The 19,330-nt window shown below is 33.6% G+C and overlaps 1 protein-coding gene across 1 annotated transcript; it reads left to right on the forward strand.

Annotated features, from left to right (window-relative positions):
• The first annotated feature begins 210 nt into the window (after positions 1 to 210).
• On the forward strand, positions 211 to 2,475 carry LOC121242380 (cucurbitadienol 11-hydroxylase-like). Its single transcript, XM_041140251.1, has 9 exons — positions 211 to 413; positions 505 to 829; positions 948 to 1,097; positions 1,182 to 1,433; positions 1,523 to 1,612; positions 1,705 to 1,783; positions 1,887 to 1,993; positions 2,118 to 2,245; positions 2,382 to 2,475. The coding sequence occupies exons 1-9, from the start codon at positions 211 to 213 to the stop codon at positions 2,473 to 2,475; spliced, it is 1,428 nt and encodes a 475-aa protein (XP_040996185.1).
• The last annotated feature ends 16,855 nt before the right edge of the window (positions 2,476 to 19,330 follow it).

Raw genomic sequence — 19,330 nt, forward strand, 5'->3', positions numbered from 1 at the left:
GTGATCTCATGTACTGCACAACGCTTTATCCTTGTTAACCAGGAATCACCATCTTAATCCTCTCTGGTCTATTTAAGAATCATCACTTGCATTATCATTTGATCATAAGCAGTTTGTTCTCACTACTCTTATATCTACATCCACCAGCATCATTGTTTCCATATTGTTTCTGACTTGTTTGACATATATATTCACAAAGATTGATCAACAATGTCCAGTACTGTGGGATTGTGTGCGGTAGCATTGCTTCTAATCTGCATTACTCACTGGATATTCAAGCGGAGGAGCCCCAAGATTGATGGAATCCTCCCTCCTGGTTCCATGGGCCTCCCTCTCATTGGAGAGACCCTTCAGTTGATAATTCCAAGCTATTCCTTAGATGTTTCACCATTCATTAAAAAGAGATTGCAAAGGTAAATGCAGTTTCACCATTAATCATTCCAGTTGTTCTGCTTTGCGCGCATGACAAAAATCTGACCTTTGTTTGTTACCAAAATTGTTCAGATATGGGCCAGTGTTTCGAACCAGTGTTGCAGGTCGGCCGGTCGTGGTTTCGGCAGACCCCGAATTCAACCATTTCATCCTACAGCAAGAAGGAAAGTTGGTTGAATCATGGTACTTGGATTTGTTTGCAAAGGTCTTTAAACAAGGTGAGAATAGGCCAGATGGTGCCTATATTCACAAGTACATGAGAAATTTAGCTTTGGGCCACTTTGGTGCTGAGAGTCTCAGAACAAAGTTGCTATCTCAGTTGGAAGAACTGGTTACTGATTCACTACGGACTTGGTCAAGCCAGGGATCCATAGAAGTGAAACGCGCTGCTGCAGCTGTAAACTTCTTTCTCGTTACTTCCTATGCAAAACTGCACGGTTTTATTTATATAAATCATGTAATATGCATGTTCTTTAGCCATGACTGAAACATCTCACTTTGGTTCCAAAAAACAGATGACTCTTCATTTTGGTGCAAAGCAGATGTTTAGTTATGACCCTGAAGAGTCTGCAGTAGACTTACCCGAGAAGTATATCAACTTCTCAAAGGGTCTTCTCTCATTCCCAGTAAACATTCCCGGTACTGCATACCATAAATGTTTAGAGGTACTTAAAATTTTGAAACACGCTCACTCTACAATTCATGACATATCATATGTGACTATAATTTGACCTTCTAAGCTCATTCAGGACCATGAGAAGGCATTGAGCGTCATGCTGGATGTACTAAACAAAAGGCGCGCTTCGCCTGAAGAGACGCATCATGGGGACGTGCTTGATCATCTCATCGAAGACATGAAAGTTGAGAGCTTCCTAACAGATGATTTTGTGGTTCAGCTAATGTTTGGACTGCTTTTTGTCAGTTTTGATTCACTTTCATCGGCACTAACATTAGCTTTCAAGCTGCTCGCTGAGAACCCAACTGTATTAGAGGACTTGACTGTACGTGACAGATTATATATCATTTACAAACTTTGAAAACCATGTTTACAACAAAATACATGTTTTTCACATTTGAATTCAATAATCAGGCTGAGCATGAGGCAATTCTCAGAAGGAAAGCAAACCCAGATTCCCCAATCACATGGGAAGAATACAAATCGATGACTTACACACTATATGTCAGTTACTTCTACAGATAAACACTCTTATTCCATAATCATATCATGGAAATTGGCATATGATTTACCAAGTTTTTGGACTGGAACTACAGGTTATAAATGAAACTCTTAGGTTGGGAAGTGTGGCGCCCGGATTGATGCGAAGAGCAAAAAAGGATCTCCAAGTGAATGGTAAACATGATCATACAACATATATGTACATGAGAATTCGATCGATTCTGATCAGAAAGTACATTTTAAGTGTAATGAAATGTTGATAAATTTTCTTATGCAGGATATACAATTCCAGCAGGCTGGACTATCCTGGCTGTTACATCTGCACTTCAATTGAACCCCGAGACATTCGAGGATCCTCTTGCTTTCAACCCATGGCGTTGGAAGGTGCTTGAATTAGTTGTACTTAACAACATAAAAGTGAACAACATTGACTGTTTCCATTTATCTAATTTCCTTTTATATTTGCAATATCATATATATATATACATATATATATATATATATATAGGACCTCAAGGCAAATGTGGTCTCAAAGCATTTCATGCCTTTCGGTGGGGGACTGAAGCAATGTGCTGGTGCAGAGTATAGCAGGGTGTTACTTTGCCTCTTCTTCCATGTTTTGGTGACTAAATACAGGTAAAACATACCAGATTTGTGCTTGATATTCGTGAAAGTACCAACTGCCAGTACCTAATTTGTGGTGGTGGCTTGACAAAACTTGTTCTAATTTTTATACCCTTTTTTGTTTTCTCTCTTTGTTTGCTCTATATAGGTGGAAAAAGATTGATGGAGGAGACATTGTAAGGACTCCCATCTTGAAGTTTAGGAAAGCCCTGCGAATAAAGATCTCAGAGAAGCATGCTTGATGACCACTGCACTAAATGTACAGCAATATATCAGATTGCTGATGATCATGCTGAAACAAACATAAATATTTAATGGTTTTATTCCCAACAAATTCAGTAAGCAATATGTATCTTACTTGAAGGGTCCCTACAGGAGACTTTAAACATCAACCGTTTGGTAGTTGGATTTATATGTTTCCTATGCTTTTCAATTTCATTTCATTTATCTGTTATAATGTTGTAATTTTGGATGCATCAATGAAATGTACTCTTATCAAAGTTCTTTGGGCTTAATTCCTTTGTTTGGACTGATGGTACTAAAGATTCAAATCTGGTTCATTGACAATAATAATAATAATTGATTTCATGATCTTGTAATTTGAAAGATAATAATAATAATAATTACAAAAAAAAAAAAAAAAAAAAAAAGAAGAACATGGTTCGCAACACATGATCATCAAATATTGGTCCACCACCCACCTTAATTATTTAAATTTATTTCATCTTATAATTTAACAAGATTATCCTACTTTTCTTCCCTTCTCCTGAGAGTAATGTAATATACAGCCTTGGAGTGTGCAGTCTCCGTATACTCCTTTTGAAAAAAGTGGAGGACACCATTAAAAAAATAACTTTTTCATGTAGATCTCAAATTTATCTATTTTTTTTTCAAAGGGACTATACGAGAAGATGAGATTATTCTACTCAACATCCCACACCATACCAAGATGGGGTTATGCCATCTTGGAGGATCAAGGGGAGTACTTCTAGCTAATGTTTATATTATATCTTGGGGACATAGTTGTTAAAAAAGTTTGAATTCCTCTGAACTCCTATGATGAGAAGGGAAGTTTGACGTACATCCTCCTACACAGATTTGGAAATAAAAGTTTGAATAGGCATTGGGGATCATTTTGAGGGATGAGAAGGGATCAAGAGTCTTTATGTCAGCTAATAACAAAGAAAATGACGTGATTAATCCAATGGAAATTGAACTGCTAGCAATTTTGAGAGGGTTGCAGCTTTGCTATATACTACAAGAAAAATTACTTTTATTGATGAAAGTTTTGGTGACGATATAAAAACCGTAGCTAAATGTATATCTTTAATGAAAAAAAATTTAAATTCGTCGCTAATATTACTTTTAACAACTAAAATTATACCGTCATTTATATTGGTCGCAAAGACATAAGCGGGAAAATTTTTCACCAAATAAGAAAGTAATTGTGACGACAATTATAGAACTAGCAATGACTATAATCGTCACTAATAATCTTGTTGTAGTACTATAACACCCCGACCAAAGGGTCCGGAGAGTTAACTCACATAACCTGATAATCAACTCGAACAATGCTAATAGATTTCTAAAACTAAGAATATATCCTTTCAAATATTCAAAACAACGTAAATACTTCAATTTAATAAACTATACATACTCACATATCAAATCCTCAATATCACAACCCAAATAAAATATCAACTTTTCTTCATGTCTCAAATAACAAACTTGTAAGGCCCTGCCTCTTCATCAAAGTGGCCCGGATCAGTGCGTGAAAATGGCCCAGCCATTTTCATGTTTAGTGAGAATCCTGAACGACGTCGTTTTTGAGGTGAGTGTTTTCTCCTTCAACTTCCGTTTCTTTCCGCATTTCTCTGTTTTCAGTTTCAGTTTCTCCCGCATCTCTCTCGCGCACGTCTCTCTTTTCTTTTCGGTTTCATCTTTATTTCCTGTTGTTGGCATTAGTTTGAGTTTCCGAATCCCATGCCCTAGACCTCCTCACGTGGATTTCTGTTGCTGCGTTGCTTCTGGTTTCCCGAGTGTTGCCGTCTGCTATACTCTGTTTTTCCTCCATTTCTGCATTTTGGTTTCCATCTGCAACTCACGGGCATCAATTCGCATCCCCTCCATTTTCGATTGGTAAGGTTTTCTTTCTCATCCAAGTATCGGTTTCTCCTTCTGTAACCGTGCGATTTCTGCTTCTTAGTTTTGGGTTTGGTTTATCTTCTTTTTGATGCAATATCTGTTTTGGCTGTGAGTTTGAGTAGTTTTTGTGAGTTTTTCTGGTTGTTGCGTGGTGAGTATTTCGGGTTGGTGTTTTGTCCTAGGTTTGGATTATTTGAAGTTTCATTGTAGTGGAATTGTTGGAATGGTGGTGGAGAAAATATTTGGAAGTGTTAGTTTATACTTTATGTTATGGAGTTGGGAATGGAAAGTTGTGTAGTGTAAACTGGTTTTGTTGGCAAAATCTGCGTACTTCGCTCGAGCAGACTGTCGAGCGCTATTCGAGCGAGCAGCCAAATGAGCATTGGCTTGAGCGAAGTGTCGAGCGAGACTCGAGCGAACCTCTCTGACTTGCATTAGCTCGAGCGGAGTGTCGAGCGAGACTCGAGCGAACCTCTCTGTCTTGCTTTAGCTCGAGCGGAGTGTCGAGCGAGACTCGAGCGAACCTCTCTGACTTGCCTTCGCTCGAGCGGACTGTCGAGCGAACTTGGCTCGAGCCAACTGTCAAGCCAACTTTCAGCAAACACTTTTTCAGTTCCGAATCAGTCTCCACTTAAAGCCAACGTACTGAGTTTAGTATAGAATATTTTGGGTCGAAGTTTGGGCTGTCCGGATTGTTATTTGGCTAGTTAAGTTTGATTAAACTCGTTGAATTATGGTCTAGAGTTTGAGTTCTTGAGTTGTTTAAGACCAATTGTGTATTGTTGGATTTTAATATTTAGTTTATATTATCTTATGAATAGGTGGCGAGACGGATAGAGACCGTATCCAAGTCATAGATAATACACTGCAGGAGTCAGGTAAGCGGGGTTCCTATGCTAGGTTTTATACAAGTTAATAAGACTGAGGTTGATTTTCTGAAAACTTTGCATATTTTGTGTTGTGTTGGGAACTTGTGAAAATAAAGATCAACCTCGGTCACTCATCTGCATACTCATGAAATCTGTACGAAAAAGGGAAAAATATGTTCTGGCATGCATTGTGTAGACATGAGCTAAATTCTGTCATGTGGTTTCTGAAATCTGAAAAATGAGCGATATTGAGAATATGAAAAGTTGTACATTTATTTAGAAAGATGTTCTGACTTTTGTGTTCAGTGTCGGTAAACTGTCTGATTCTGTTTCGGTACTCTGTATTATTTTGATATAACATTTGAAAACCTTTGGCATGGTGTACTGGTTTTTGTATCTGACTCTGTCTCTGCTTTGCTCTGCTCTGCTCTGTTATGCTCTGCTCTGTTTGGGTTGGTACCAACTTCTCTGTCTCTGAGTGCACCCACTTTGGAAACAAAGTGGCTTTATTGTGGTCTTTCCTGTGTGCACACTCGGGGCTCCGAGAAGAATAAAGGAAAGATTTCACCTCTGTCTCTGCCTGGTTTGGCCACCGGGGTTAGCACAACCCTACCACGGGGGTGAAACATGGTCTCTGCTCTGTTTGATGCTCTGTTTTGATTTGATGATGATACTCAGTTTATGTTATGCCAAAGTACCATGGGTTTTACTTGTTTTTAAAACCATCGCTCTGTTATTTTGAAAATATGTTCTGTTCTGCATGATAACTCTGGAAAAATATTTTGTTCTGCATACTCTCCTTGATAAATGCTCATGTTTGCACGCTAGCATATGATTTCTGCTTACTGAGTTGTTGATGACTCACCCCCTATCATTATAATATTTTTCAGATGATGTGGTGAGTCCAAATGAGGACCTGGATTAGAATGCTCTTTGTGTCTAAAGCTGAGGAGATGTTGGTAGAAGAAGGACTTCTGGTGTTCTTAGTTTTAATATCTTTGGGTTTTATTTATGTCTTGAGTTTAGTAAGATTTATGAAATATTTAATTGGTTTGTTATGACTATCGGGAAGTTATGGACCCCTTTGATTTATTAATATTGCATTAAAGATTGTGTGGAGTTTATAATGAGATTATTGAGAAGATTTGAGATTGATTTTCATTTATGAAGTTGTTGGAGATTATCCTTTGGATGTGTTGGGAGACATGTTTATGAGTGACAGGTAGTAATTCTCCAAGCCACCCGGGTTTGGGGCGTTACAAAACTAGAATAAAATAAAATTGACATAAGTCTCCATAAACCGTCTAAATCCATTGAAATCAACTTAATAAATAAATAACATCCAATAGCAGAACTAATACTGCGAGATACTCAAAACTATTCACAGCTAATCTTGTCCACAAACTCTAATACTGATCCTCAGTTGAACTATCAATGTCATCTGAAAATATTATGAAAAGTAAAGGGTGAGTTATCAACAACTCAGCAAGCAAAGAGCATATAGTAACATGTAACCCTCGTGGTAGGGTTATAAACTACCATTATACCAGTGGTTGGGTCGAATACCATGTTTCACCCCCGTGGTAGGGTTATAAACTACCATTATACCAGTGGTTGGGCCGTATACCATGTTTCACTCTCGTGGTAAGGTTATAAACCACCATTATACCCGTGGTTGGGCCTTAACAAAAACAGAACGAAACATCATCAGAATTAGATCACATTCAAATACAAAATCAGAACTTCATGCCAAGGTTTTCAGATGACACATCATATCAAAATAAAATACTGAATAGTTTCAGATCATTTCACATGTTCTAAATAAACAGAATCAAAATATTTTCATTTATTTATAACAAAAACTTTTAGATTTTCATATTCACTCTTTTGCATAATTCAGAAACAAAATGCACAAAATTAGCTCATGTCTACACCAGTCATGACAGAAAATATTTTTTCTTATATAGAATTTATGCATATGCAGAATAAACATCTGAGGTCGTTTTCAAATTTCTTTTAAAAAATAAACATGTTTATTTCAAAATCAACATCGTTTCATTTCTTTTATACAAAACTAGTATATGAACCCCGCTTACCTGACTTCCGTGTACAAGATATGCCTTGGATCTGTCCTCCAATAGTATCACAACCTAAAACAATAAATATATACCACATAATTAATAATCCAAACAGGTATACCACTAAGCTCAATTAATAAAAACTTAAATCAGCCCCTTTTTAATCTAAAATTCTCCATAAGGTAAATCCGAACAACCCACTTCAAGCCGTCAATATTTTCACTCTAGCACCACTAAGAAATTTCCACCTAACAGCCACTTAACCCAACCCGAACAGCCTAAAATAACCCAAAAATTACACTAGACAGTCTCAATTACTAGCACAAAACAGTCTCACAAAGCCGTCCAAAATAATCATCCTCCTCAACTTCAAGACTTCCAACATAAGCAACCACAATCCAACAGATAAAACAACAAAACACCATAAATTTACATAGGTAATAAATTGTCAAAAGCTTACTTCAGTAGTGCAATTTGACCAACGCTACAACCATATCAATAACACTTTACAACATTTCACAATCCAACCATATAATATCCAAATACTACCAAAGGCTTCAGAAGAGACTTACCTAAAAGAGTCACAAAAGCTTCGAACCTCCTCGAATCAAAGCAACCCACTATAGTCTACACCTAAAAATTTCACAGAATTCTCTAATGAAAAAGAGTGGTCTGCGCAAAGAAGGTTTAAGGTCTGAGTGTGTGCACGACAAGCCAAGACAGAGTGGGTGTGTGTGAATGACAAACCGAAGAAAAAATAAAGTAAAAGAGGGTCTGCGAAATGTGCAAAAGCAGGGTATGCCTACGAAGATGCTGCACAGTGCCAAAACCCAAAGAAAAATCATGAAAATGTCTGTGAGGCAAAGGGGAAACAGGGAACAAGAGAGAGAACGATGGCTCACCTTTAAGGAACTCAGCCAACAGCTACAAATCTCCGGGAACACACAGAAGGAAGAGAAATCTCAGTGCTCGCACAGGTGAACTGAGTTTTGTGCAAGAGGAAAAAAAAATTCTGAGTAGCTCGAAAAATGTGGTTAGGAAAAAAAACCTTCATGCGTGGAACTGAAACGAACCGTGGAGACGTGGGGAGCAAGTGCACGGGATGGAGGGATTTCCGAAACTGCAGTGCAATGGGGAGACGCGCGAAGAAGAAAAACAGTGCAACAGAAAGGAAAAAAAAACTCACCAAGCGATGCCATTTCAAGCTTCCCTTCAATCGATCACTTGTAGTGGGCGGGCTTCATTAAATCTGGGCTGGGCTTTGGCCTAGGCGTTACAAGTACAATATTGCCAACTACTTTCATTTTGTCATAAATAATAAGTTTTAGTGAAACTGTAATTTTTTGTCAGTTTTAGTCTAATAATGAACTTTTTATAACTCAATTTATCTTCACAAAAGGTAATATTTTAGCGACAATATAAAACTAATAGCTAAAGGTTTATCGTCAGTGAGAAAAAATTTAAATTCGTCGCTGATATCACTTTTAACAACTAAAATTATATCATCATTTATATTGGCCACAAATTCATAAGCATAGAGAGTAATTATAACAACAATTATAGAATTAGCAATGATTGTAATCGTCGCTAACAATGTTGCTACAGTTGAGTATTACTAACAAGTTGCATTTTCTCATTAATATTTTTTAATAGGTAAACAACATTTTGTCATAAATAATAAATTTTAGTGAATATATAATTTTGGTCCATTATAGTCTAATAATTAATTTTATGCGACCCAATTTATTTTTGTAAAAGGTAATGTTTTAACTACGATATGAAACTCGTAGCTAAATGTTTATTTTCAATGAGAATTTTCCACCAAATGAGAAAGTAATTGCGATGATAATTATAGAATTAGCAACGACTATAATCATCATTAATAATCTTGCTATAATAGAATATTGCCAACGAGTTGCATTTTGTCAATTTTTTTTTTTTAATTTGAAATCTCAAATTTTAAATTTTAAATTTTTTACAGTTTCAGTAGCTGACACGTGAGTATGTAGTTTTATGTGTAAAATTTAAGTACGGATGAAATGGAATTCCCACTTAATACTAATAATGTTGTCGAAGTTTGTACTTTAATTTTATAGATAACTTAGTTTAATTATGCTCTTGTCTAACTTATTTCATCTCTTTTATATATAAAAAACTTTCTATGAAACATATTTTAAAATAACATTTCTGTTGCATTGATTAGAAAAAAAAAAAACATTTCTGTTGCATTAAAAAAATTGCAGCCTTTTAAAAATAAATTTCAGTTTTCAATGCAAAGTAATACAGATACTGATGATGAACTGTAGTGAATATGCTTTATTGTATACCAAATTTAGATATTTATTCTCTCTTATAAAATAAAGTTTGGATGTTAAGTAATACAATAGATTTAGTTTTTTATTTATTATTCAATTACTGTATGAATTAGTCTATTAGAATATATGGTTTTTGCAAGGGTTTTGGTTTAGGAATTTATGTAACCCCCAAAGCTCTTCCCCCATTTGTAAAAGGTATTCTTCCGCTGTAAGAGAGTGTTATCAATAAAATTTGGGGTATTGTCCCTCTTCTTAAAAAAAAATTAGTTTTATTGAGAGTATTATATGTGTGTGACATATTATTCTTTTAATTAATATATAAAACTGTACCTACATAAATAATTTTTAATTGGACACATTATCTTTTTAATCAATATAAAAAATGGGTTATACACTTTTTTTAAAATTGATTAAAATGATAATATGTCTCTAACTTCATTTTAAAAGTTAAAGGCGTACGTACTAAATGTATGTACACTTTTCATTTTTAATTGGACATATATTATCTTTTTAATCAATATAAAAAAAAATGTATGCACACATTTAATTTTCAATTGGACACATATTATATTTTTTATCAATATAAAAAATTGTATATACCCTTTAACTTTTAGAATGAAGTTGAGAAATATTATCATTTTTTATATTGATTAAGAAATTATTAAATTATAATATGTCTCGAACTCCATTTGAAAATTTAAACTGTATGTACAATTTTAACGTTCTATAGTTCAAGTTTCATGATGCATCACACTAGTCCTTTGAACCTAATATGCTCATTTTCTTATCAAGTATGGTTGACTTATTATCAACATATGAATTCACTTAATTCTTTATGTCGTTGTTATATTAATATATAGCTAGTCTTGTTTCTATTTCATCTTCCTTCTTAGGTTTTTCTCTTGTATACATTCAGTGTATTTGGTTACACATATTGATATTAATATTTTTTTAGTTATAAAGAAATATTAATATATAGTATATGAGAATTCTTTTAAAATCATATAATCCACTCTCCACAAAAAACACAATAAAACTCTAGTCTTTTTATTTTTATTTATTTTTCTTGCTTTGCTAGTTTCTTAATGGCATCTTCATATTTATTCCTAATTAACTAATGATATATTTGCCTAAATGATTGTGAACTTCATATCTAGATTTTAGGTAAACATAGATTATGTTTGAGAAAAAAAAAAAAGAATGGCACAAAGGAAAAAAGTGGCACAAGATTTTATCATATATTGAGTTAACAGATTAAAAAGGTGGCAAATCAAGAATCCTACATTTTCTCTATATATATTAGGGGTTACAATATGTGATATGAACCGTTAACCCAATACGAATACGACACGATAAAAGTGGGTTCGGGTTGAGTGTTAATGGGTTTGGGTTAAAATGGGTTGACCTGTTAAGACACAATTGTTTAACGGGTCACTAACGGGTCAACCGTTATGACCCAGTAAAAAATTTAAAATTACCGTTATGACCTAAAACTAAAAAAAAGTAAAAAACCCTAACCCTAATCTAACCAACCCCCCCCCCCCCAGTTTCACACTCTATGTTTCTTCTTCAGAAACTCATCGCGACCACGCCGCCCCCTCCAGGCTCCACTCCTCTTCACGGTGACGTCGTGTCGCCGCCACCCTTAAGTTTTCTTCAGTCTTCATGGTGACGCCGCCCCCCTCCAATTTCATGGTGACGCCAAGTCGCCCACGCAAACTTAAAGCCAAAGATTCACACTGCCCGTCACCCACGCCGTGCCACCCACTGTAAGAAGATTAGCTCAATTTTTGTTGCTGTATTTGCTATGTTGTACTCAGTGAATACTCGATGTACTGTCCATAATATGTCTACTGAAAACCAAGTTTCATGTACTGTTAATCTAGGTTGTTATTATATATATGCATTTAAATTGCAATGGAGGGGCTATAAGGTCGAAAAAAAAAGAAATTGAATAAAAAAACTTTTTTGAGTATAAATCTGTAGGATGAACGTAGAAACATTTATACTGGCAAGAATACCGATTTACCAACTAGAGAGCTGTTTTTACTCCCCCATCCGAACAGTTTGCAGAGAGTGGCTAGACGTAAGAGTAATAAGTAGAAGTAGATAGAAGTGCCCTTAAATCCATGAAAAAACAATATCTGTTTGGAAAATAGGTGAGCAGAGGAATGCCAATGGGAAGATAATATAATTTAAAATGTAATGACAGGCTACTATTGCACCAAAATTACAGAGACAAAGCACTTAAGAGAGTTAAGTATGGAGCCAACAATATTCTTAAAACACAATATTCATGATCCTAAAAACTAAGAGCATGTTTGCGAATTTGGAGAAAAAGTGGTGATTTGCGTTTTGCGTTTCTATCTGTGAGACTCGTGGGGACCATTGATAAGAAGTTTGATGATTTTTTTTCCTTTTTTAGATAGATGGAAAAGTAGTTTATATAAAAATGCGGTGTGTTGAAAGTTGAAGGAAAATGAAACTTTTTTGATTGAGAACATGATCTAAAACTCTTACCTGATCCTCATTGAGCTTTTTAATTGCATCCACAATTGGATCGCCCTTTCCTTCTGCAGGCTTGATTGAACGTGCTAATGCTTAAATTTTAATACATTTTTATTAAGCTTTACACTAGAAGAAGAAGAAGAAGAAGGAGAAAACAAAAAAGAGATTCAAATGATATTGATCTTGCTTTCATCATTTCTATTATCTGCTATAAATTGTAGTGTTTAAATTTTAATTTTAATACATTTTGATTAAGCTTTACACTAATTATGACCATTTTGATGGACTAGTGTCCTCCTCTTACACTTATTCTTGTTGTTTGTTGTCAGATGAGTTCGGCAGCAAGTGAAAATGATGATTTGATTGATTTGGACCCGTTTGACTCAGAAATTTTTCAAAATGAGGAAGTTAAAGCAAAAAGAAAGAAACGGTCAAACGTGTGAGCTTTTTGTGAAATGGTTCCTGATTCTGAGATCAATGATGGCAAGCCACGAGCCAAGTGCAAGATGTGTGGAGTTACTTACATGGCCGCAAGCAAATATGGAACCGGAAATATGAAGCATCACATTGACACATGCCATAGGAGAAGTTCACGAGATATTGGTCAGATGATGTTATCACAAAATATGCTTGAGAGTGCTCTTTTCTATCGTCGTGTCTTTACTCATTTGTAGTTGACTGATTTCAATTTTAAGCATTGTCCATCAATATCTGAGTGGGAAAGAGTACAGAAGATTAACGATTTATTGAGAGATTTTTATGGAGCCACTTGTAATTTTTCTGGGATGGAATACCCTACAGCCAATCTCTACTTTCCATTAGTGTTTTCGATTTATTTTACATTAAAGCGGCACTCTGAGAGTCAAGATGACTACATGAAGAGAATGTGTTATAAAATGCTTGCTAAGTTTGAGAAATATTGGTCTGAGTTCAATGTGTTGTTGGCTATAGCAGTTATATTGGATCCTCGATACAAGCTTCATTTTATTGATTTTTCTTATACAAAACTTTATGGAAAATGTTCCATAGAGTATATGAATATTTGGAGCAAAATGTCATCTCTTTTCAGGGAATATGGTTCTTCAAGTGCTCCCACAATGACATGTTCTACCACGACTTCTGATAGCACTGTTAGTAGAGAGGAAGTCAGTCTTCATATGATAATTTTTTATTGTAGGTAATATATAATAATATTTTTTGTTTAATGATTTATATTATATTGTTGTTTCATATCACATATTGGCTTGAAATATATATATATATATATTGTGTATAGGAATTTGATACATTTAAACCTGATGACCTTTCTGTCCATATGAAAAAAGTCAATTGGATCTTTACTTGGATGAACCTAAGGCAGATAGAAATGCAAAAATTGATATTCTTTCCTTGTGGAAAGGAAATGAATTTCGTTATCCTGATCTTGCTCGTATGGCTCGTGACATTTTGAGTATTCCAGTTTCTACAGTTGCATTTGAATCCACTTTTAGTGTTGGTGGGCGTATCATTGATCAGTTTAGGAGTGTACTAAAAGCAGATATTGTTGAAGCATTAGTCTGCACTAAAGACTGTTTATTGTTCAATAATATAAAATTTTACTTATGTCTTTTTTTTAATAGAAACACATGAAGAAGAAGTTAAATTGGACGAGTTAACCGAAGATGTAATGGAGTTGGAGAACAACAAGGGCAAGGACTTGGAGGATGCTCCACAACGAGTTAAATTTGTGTTTTTATTATATTTGAGATTGTAACATTAATATATTTAATATGTGTGTTTTGTTTATTATATTTAGGATGTAATTTTAATATATTATTACAATGTGTGGATTATATTTGTTTGGAGTGTAATTTTAGACTTGTAGTTAATTTTTTTTTAGATATTATTTATATTTAAATATTTATAATCAGGTCAAACGGGTTGTGTCTTGTCGTATCGTGTTTGTTCAATCCATTAACGTAAACGGGTTAGAACAGGTCGGGTCGGGTCGGGTCGGGTCATGTCAATTTATTTCTTAATGTGTCATAACGGGTCTTGTTGTGCCAGCCCGTTATCTTACTGTGTCGTGTTCGTATTTGAAATTTTAACACGAAACCCTTAACGGGTCGCGTTCGTATTGACCCATTAACTGTAATGTACATATTCTGACACGATATGAACACAATCCGTTAACATGATTTGACACTCCAAATATATATATATATATATATATATATATATATATATATATATATATATATATATATATATATAACAACCAACCATGCGAACCAAGGGAAAATGGCACGGCACGTTAGTCCTTGATTTTCTCTTCAAGAGAGTGGGTTCACTGGGTTGACAAGTTCAACATTAAAATGAAGTTGGCGGCAATATCCATTCGGCTGGCACTAATTTTTTCCCTCCAAATCTCATTTTTATTCCTTGCCTTTATTTCCATCTCCCACCATTTTCAGAGCAGTTTTTTGTACGTATTCATTGCTTTTTTGTGCGTATTCGGCCTTTCCTTTATTCCTTTAGTTTCTTTCTCCACCAATTCTCATTGCATTTTCTTTTATGTATTCATTAAACCTTTTAATCTTTTTCTATCTTGATTACTACTACACTTCATTGATCACTTTATCATTTTCGGGTAAATCTTTATAAATTGTTCTAATTCTTACTTTCTAATTGTTTAATACTAATATCTCTATTGAATCAATATCATGAAACTTTGTATGTATATTTTCTTAGTAATTATCGCTCTAATTACTACTCGAGGACGTGGAGGACAATCATCCCAATTGATTTCAAGAGGTGCTCCTACAAATCAACCACGATCCTTTCATGAAAGATCTTCTTCTATGGGGGATCCTTGCAATAGACTCAACAACAATTGGTAGTCAAGTGCATGAAACACAGTCGAGTAGTAAATGAACATGTAAGTTAAATTTTTTAATTTTTTTAAATCTTAATCTTATTATGATTTTCTAATTTTTTTTTCCTTAATAATATCTTGATATACCATGATGTATTTTTAAATTAGATTCCTCTTATTTAGTTATGGTTTGTGGTGCCTCTCGTGGCTTCATTTCTTAGAAATTCTACCGTAAAACCTATATCCTACTTGGTGAAATCTTTTTCTATTGAATCAATGACGGGAAGATAATTAACACATTCTATTTTTCGGATTTTATTAGTTGGAGTTCAGGTTTAACAAAAACATAGATGAGATATGCATGCACTTATGTTACCACATATATACGTGATGGTTCGACCTTTATTATTATTATTATTATTAAGTTGGGATAATTAATTAGAAGGTCATCTCTGGGCGGCTCAAAGGCAAGGCGACTAATGCACTTGCCTAAGGCCCACTCCTAAAGCCCCTAATGTGGTTTATTCAAAAACTGAAATTGAAACTACTCCCTGATTTGTTCAAAAAATTTGACCCAAGACATTTATATTCTTTCGGATCGAAAACAGAATTTATAAAAAATAGATATTAAAAAAGGTTAGTATTGTAATTTGCAATGAACACGTACACCTCGTACATTCCTTTAACACTTTGCTATGAGTTGTAAATAAATTAAAACAATATTTCCAATAAAAACCTTATAACATAAAAGCGTGGTTATTTGGGATACAAAATTTGGAAACTTAAAAAATCTCAACTTTAAATAATATTGATGATCTGAAAAAGAAAAGTTTTATGATTTTGAAACTTGCACAAAAAAAAAAAAAAAATCTATTTATTTGTATTATTATATTAAAAGTTTTTAAAAATAATCTCATATTAAATTCTTGTCTTAGGCCACGGTGTGCATTGAGCCGCCCCTTGTGTCTCGAATAGACCCATTTCTTAGTGCGTACTCTTATTAATTAGTACTATTCCAAATGGAATGTGTTGTGTTTCCTAAAAGTACAAGGTGGAGTCATGGGTAATTGCTATGATCTGCTGGTCTTTGATCTGTCGTTAACGTCTAATCTCATTATCCCAAAAGTGGTTTTTCCAGGTCATGTGCTCATTTAATGCTACTTTGTTTTGAATGCTTATTTAATTATAACTTATTGCTAGTTAACTTTATGTGTGTATGCATGAAGTTTAGTGTCAGCTTCGAGATCCTCTTAACCTGATTCTCAATCGCTAAAAATCTCTCTAAATTAAATAATTAAAAACTAAGTTTCTGGTTTCTAGTAAGTTTAGTGTCGACTGTGTGATCAAAATGCTTTGAATAGAAGTAACTTTAAAGTTAATCACATGACTGGATCAAAATCATTTGCTTGACTTCTCGAAGAAAATATATTTTTTAATTGTCATTTATACATTGTGATTTTTAATAATATAGAGTTTTTTTAATTTTTTTAATTTGTTGAAGCGTGGGGAGGATACTACTCTAATTGATTTTTTTAAACTCACACACTCGAAAGATGGCTCTTTCATAACTCCTACAACAGAAGAAAATTATGTAAGTAATGTATTTTTCTTAACGAAATATCTTACTTCAACTCGAGTCTTATTTTTTATTACAACTCTAGCATGTAGACGTAATATCTATAGCTTTTTCCTTTTATTGGTAATGAGGAATCTAATATTTTTTTTGTCATTGTCTTTGTCTAGGTTATTATATAGAGTTCCATTTTGAGTTAGAGTTAGAATATGTCAATCTTGCACTATTTGCTTACTATAGTTCATAGATGAATTGATACAGGTAACTTAAACGTTATATGCGAAGTTATTTTTTATATGCAAGAGTTTGATATTTACGTTATTGTTTATTAGTTTTTAGATTTGGTGTTTTATGGCACCATGTAATTAGAATGTTCTTGCATTATTGTGATTTTTTTTTTAAAATAATGTATTAGAAACGTGAGATGAGACCTCTTGCTCACTTATTTTAGCCATGGTTGTAAACTATACTGTACATCAATAAACAAAAATAAAAAGTCAATTTCAACTTTGAGATATTACTGATGTTTGTTTTTCTTTTGTGATATTTTATTTCTTAATGTTAATTGATTTGATTTTACTTAGGTTATGCATTGGACTTGGACAAGCACAATGCATACATATTTTAACTTACTTTACTAAGAAAAACTTGCTCTTGCTTTTGCAGCATAGGATGAAAGATTTATGGAATGAGAGAAATGATGTTGTATCATCACGGACCGTAGAAGATATTTTCAACGAGGTTTTGGGACATAAATCTGGATATGCCAAAAGGATTAGGAAATTATGTCATGCCTATTCCATCATCTTCACGTTCATCCAAAGTCATCCAACTCACTCAACAATTAGAGAAATACAAGAATGAGATGGAGATTTATAAGCAGAAATGGGAGGAGTCAATGCAATGGGCAAAATCTATGTAATCAAATACCAGCAATATGGTAGAGAAACAAAGTGAATATGATCGCCGCCTCTCAAAAATTATGGCACAATTAGTGACTCGTAGAGAGTCCTAAAGAGACATTTACAGAGACATTCAATTTCAAATTTCTATTTTATTTTGCAAAGAACAAACTTTATTTGAGTGTTTTTATGAACAATGGTACTAGATTTAAATGATAGCTTTAATTTTATGCATTTTGTTGTAGCACTAGAATTTGTTATTAATTTTTTTTTAATATTGATGATTATTTGGTTTTTTATTTATAAAGAATGAAGAATTGTCCAATTATACATGATGAAATATATTTGTCACTAATTCTAAATACATGTCACCATTTAAGATGATAAATATTTGTCGCTAATTCTAAATTATGGTGTGTAGTGATGAGAGTTAGTCGTCACTAATAGTAAATAATAGCGACGAATTTAAGTCGTCACCTATACTAGATTCTAGCTTCTTATTGTATTATTTGTGATAAATAAAATTTGACGGTAAAAATTAGCTTGGCGACGACAATACTTTCTCGCAAATAGTTTTCTATTAGTGATTGTTATTTTGGTCACTATAATGTTCATATCTGTGACAAATTAATTGTCTAATATTAATGACGAACAAATCTATCGTTATAATTGCGTTAGTTTTTGCGACGATTTTGGTTTTATGGAGACTTTTTGAGACCAAGTATGAGACCCTTCTTGTGACAAAATTATCGTCGCTTAATGTGGCATTTTTTGTAACGGTGTACTTGTGTCGTCATTAATAACTTTCAACGACGAGATATTTCCAATAATGTGCGATTATTTTTTTTTTCTTGCAAAAAACTATTTACATTGAAAATTCAAGATTTAGCGACAAACTTTTTTCTCGATAAAAGCTTTATTTCTTGTAGTAGCTATCCAATGGGAATTATGGACCTTATAGTTAAGAGTAATTCTTTATTAAGTGTTAATGCGATTTTATTCCATGGTGAATCAATGTCGAAATTTGCTGGGGAATCTGATTTCAGAAGTGAAAGGACTTGATGAAGAAGATGCCTAAAGTCACAGTGCAACATGCAGAGCGCATGGCCAATGGAGCTGCTCACAGTTTGGCAAGATATCATGCATGGAGTATTGACAGCCTCACTGTTTAATTGGTGGAACTATGTTCCAGTACTTAGTGTTTCACAAATTGTTTGGTCTGATCTCTATGATGTAAACTGTGTATTTAATAAAGTTTGATCTTTCCACTAAAAAAAAAAAAAAAAAAAAAAAAAAAAAAGAGAAGTGCGCTTTACATATTTTAGTTAATTAAGCTTGAGTCCAATTTTAACAAGAAGTGAATCCGTTAGATGTGGGATACGTGTTTCTTATGTCCTGAAATGGGACACGTGCTCAACATCCAACGGGTTCAACTCAACAACAATTGAATTGATCAAGCATTGGAATTGGACCCAAGCCAAGCCTTTTTATTCTAATTAAGCCGAAGGTATGGTAGCAACAACTATATATATATATATATATCGTATTATGTCATGATGATCATATTTTAAACAATATTAATTATATATATAATCACTTATACATATATATATATGTATATAGAAAAAAGATATTTGTAATTAAAAATTGTGTAATCGCTTGCGTAATTGTTTTGAAAAAAATAAATAAAATATGGGATTCAAATGAAAAAAAAAATTAATTTTTTAATAATAAATTCTACTCTTTTTCAAAACGATTACACGACGTTTACGCACTTTATAATTATATATAGAATTACTCATATATATATATATATATATAAATTGGACGAGGTTACTCTATATGTAGAGGGA

The sequence above is a fragment of the Juglans microcarpa x Juglans regia genome, chromosome 8D, assembly GCF_004785595.1.
Source record: "Juglans microcarpa x Juglans regia isolate MS1-56 chromosome 8D, Jm3101_v1.0, whole genome shotgun sequence".
NCBI classification, from domain to species: Eukaryota; Viridiplantae; Streptophyta; class Magnoliopsida; order Fagales; family Juglandaceae; genus Juglans; species Juglans microcarpa x Juglans regia.

Bases quoted from the DNA above. Each gene is read 5' to 3' on its own strand.
- LOC121242380 (XM_041140251.1), top strand. From the start codon at position 211: ATGTCCAGTACTGTGGGATTGTGTGCGGTAGCATTGCTTCTAATCTGC. The intron at 1,613-1,704 runs GTCAGTTACTTC...CTGGAACTACAG, and splicing joins CGATGACTTACACACTATAT to GTTATAAATGAAACTCTTAG. The intron at 1,994-2,117 runs GTGCTTGAATTA...ATATATATATAG, and splicing joins TCAACCCATGGCGTTGGAAG to GACCTCAAGGCAAATGTGGT.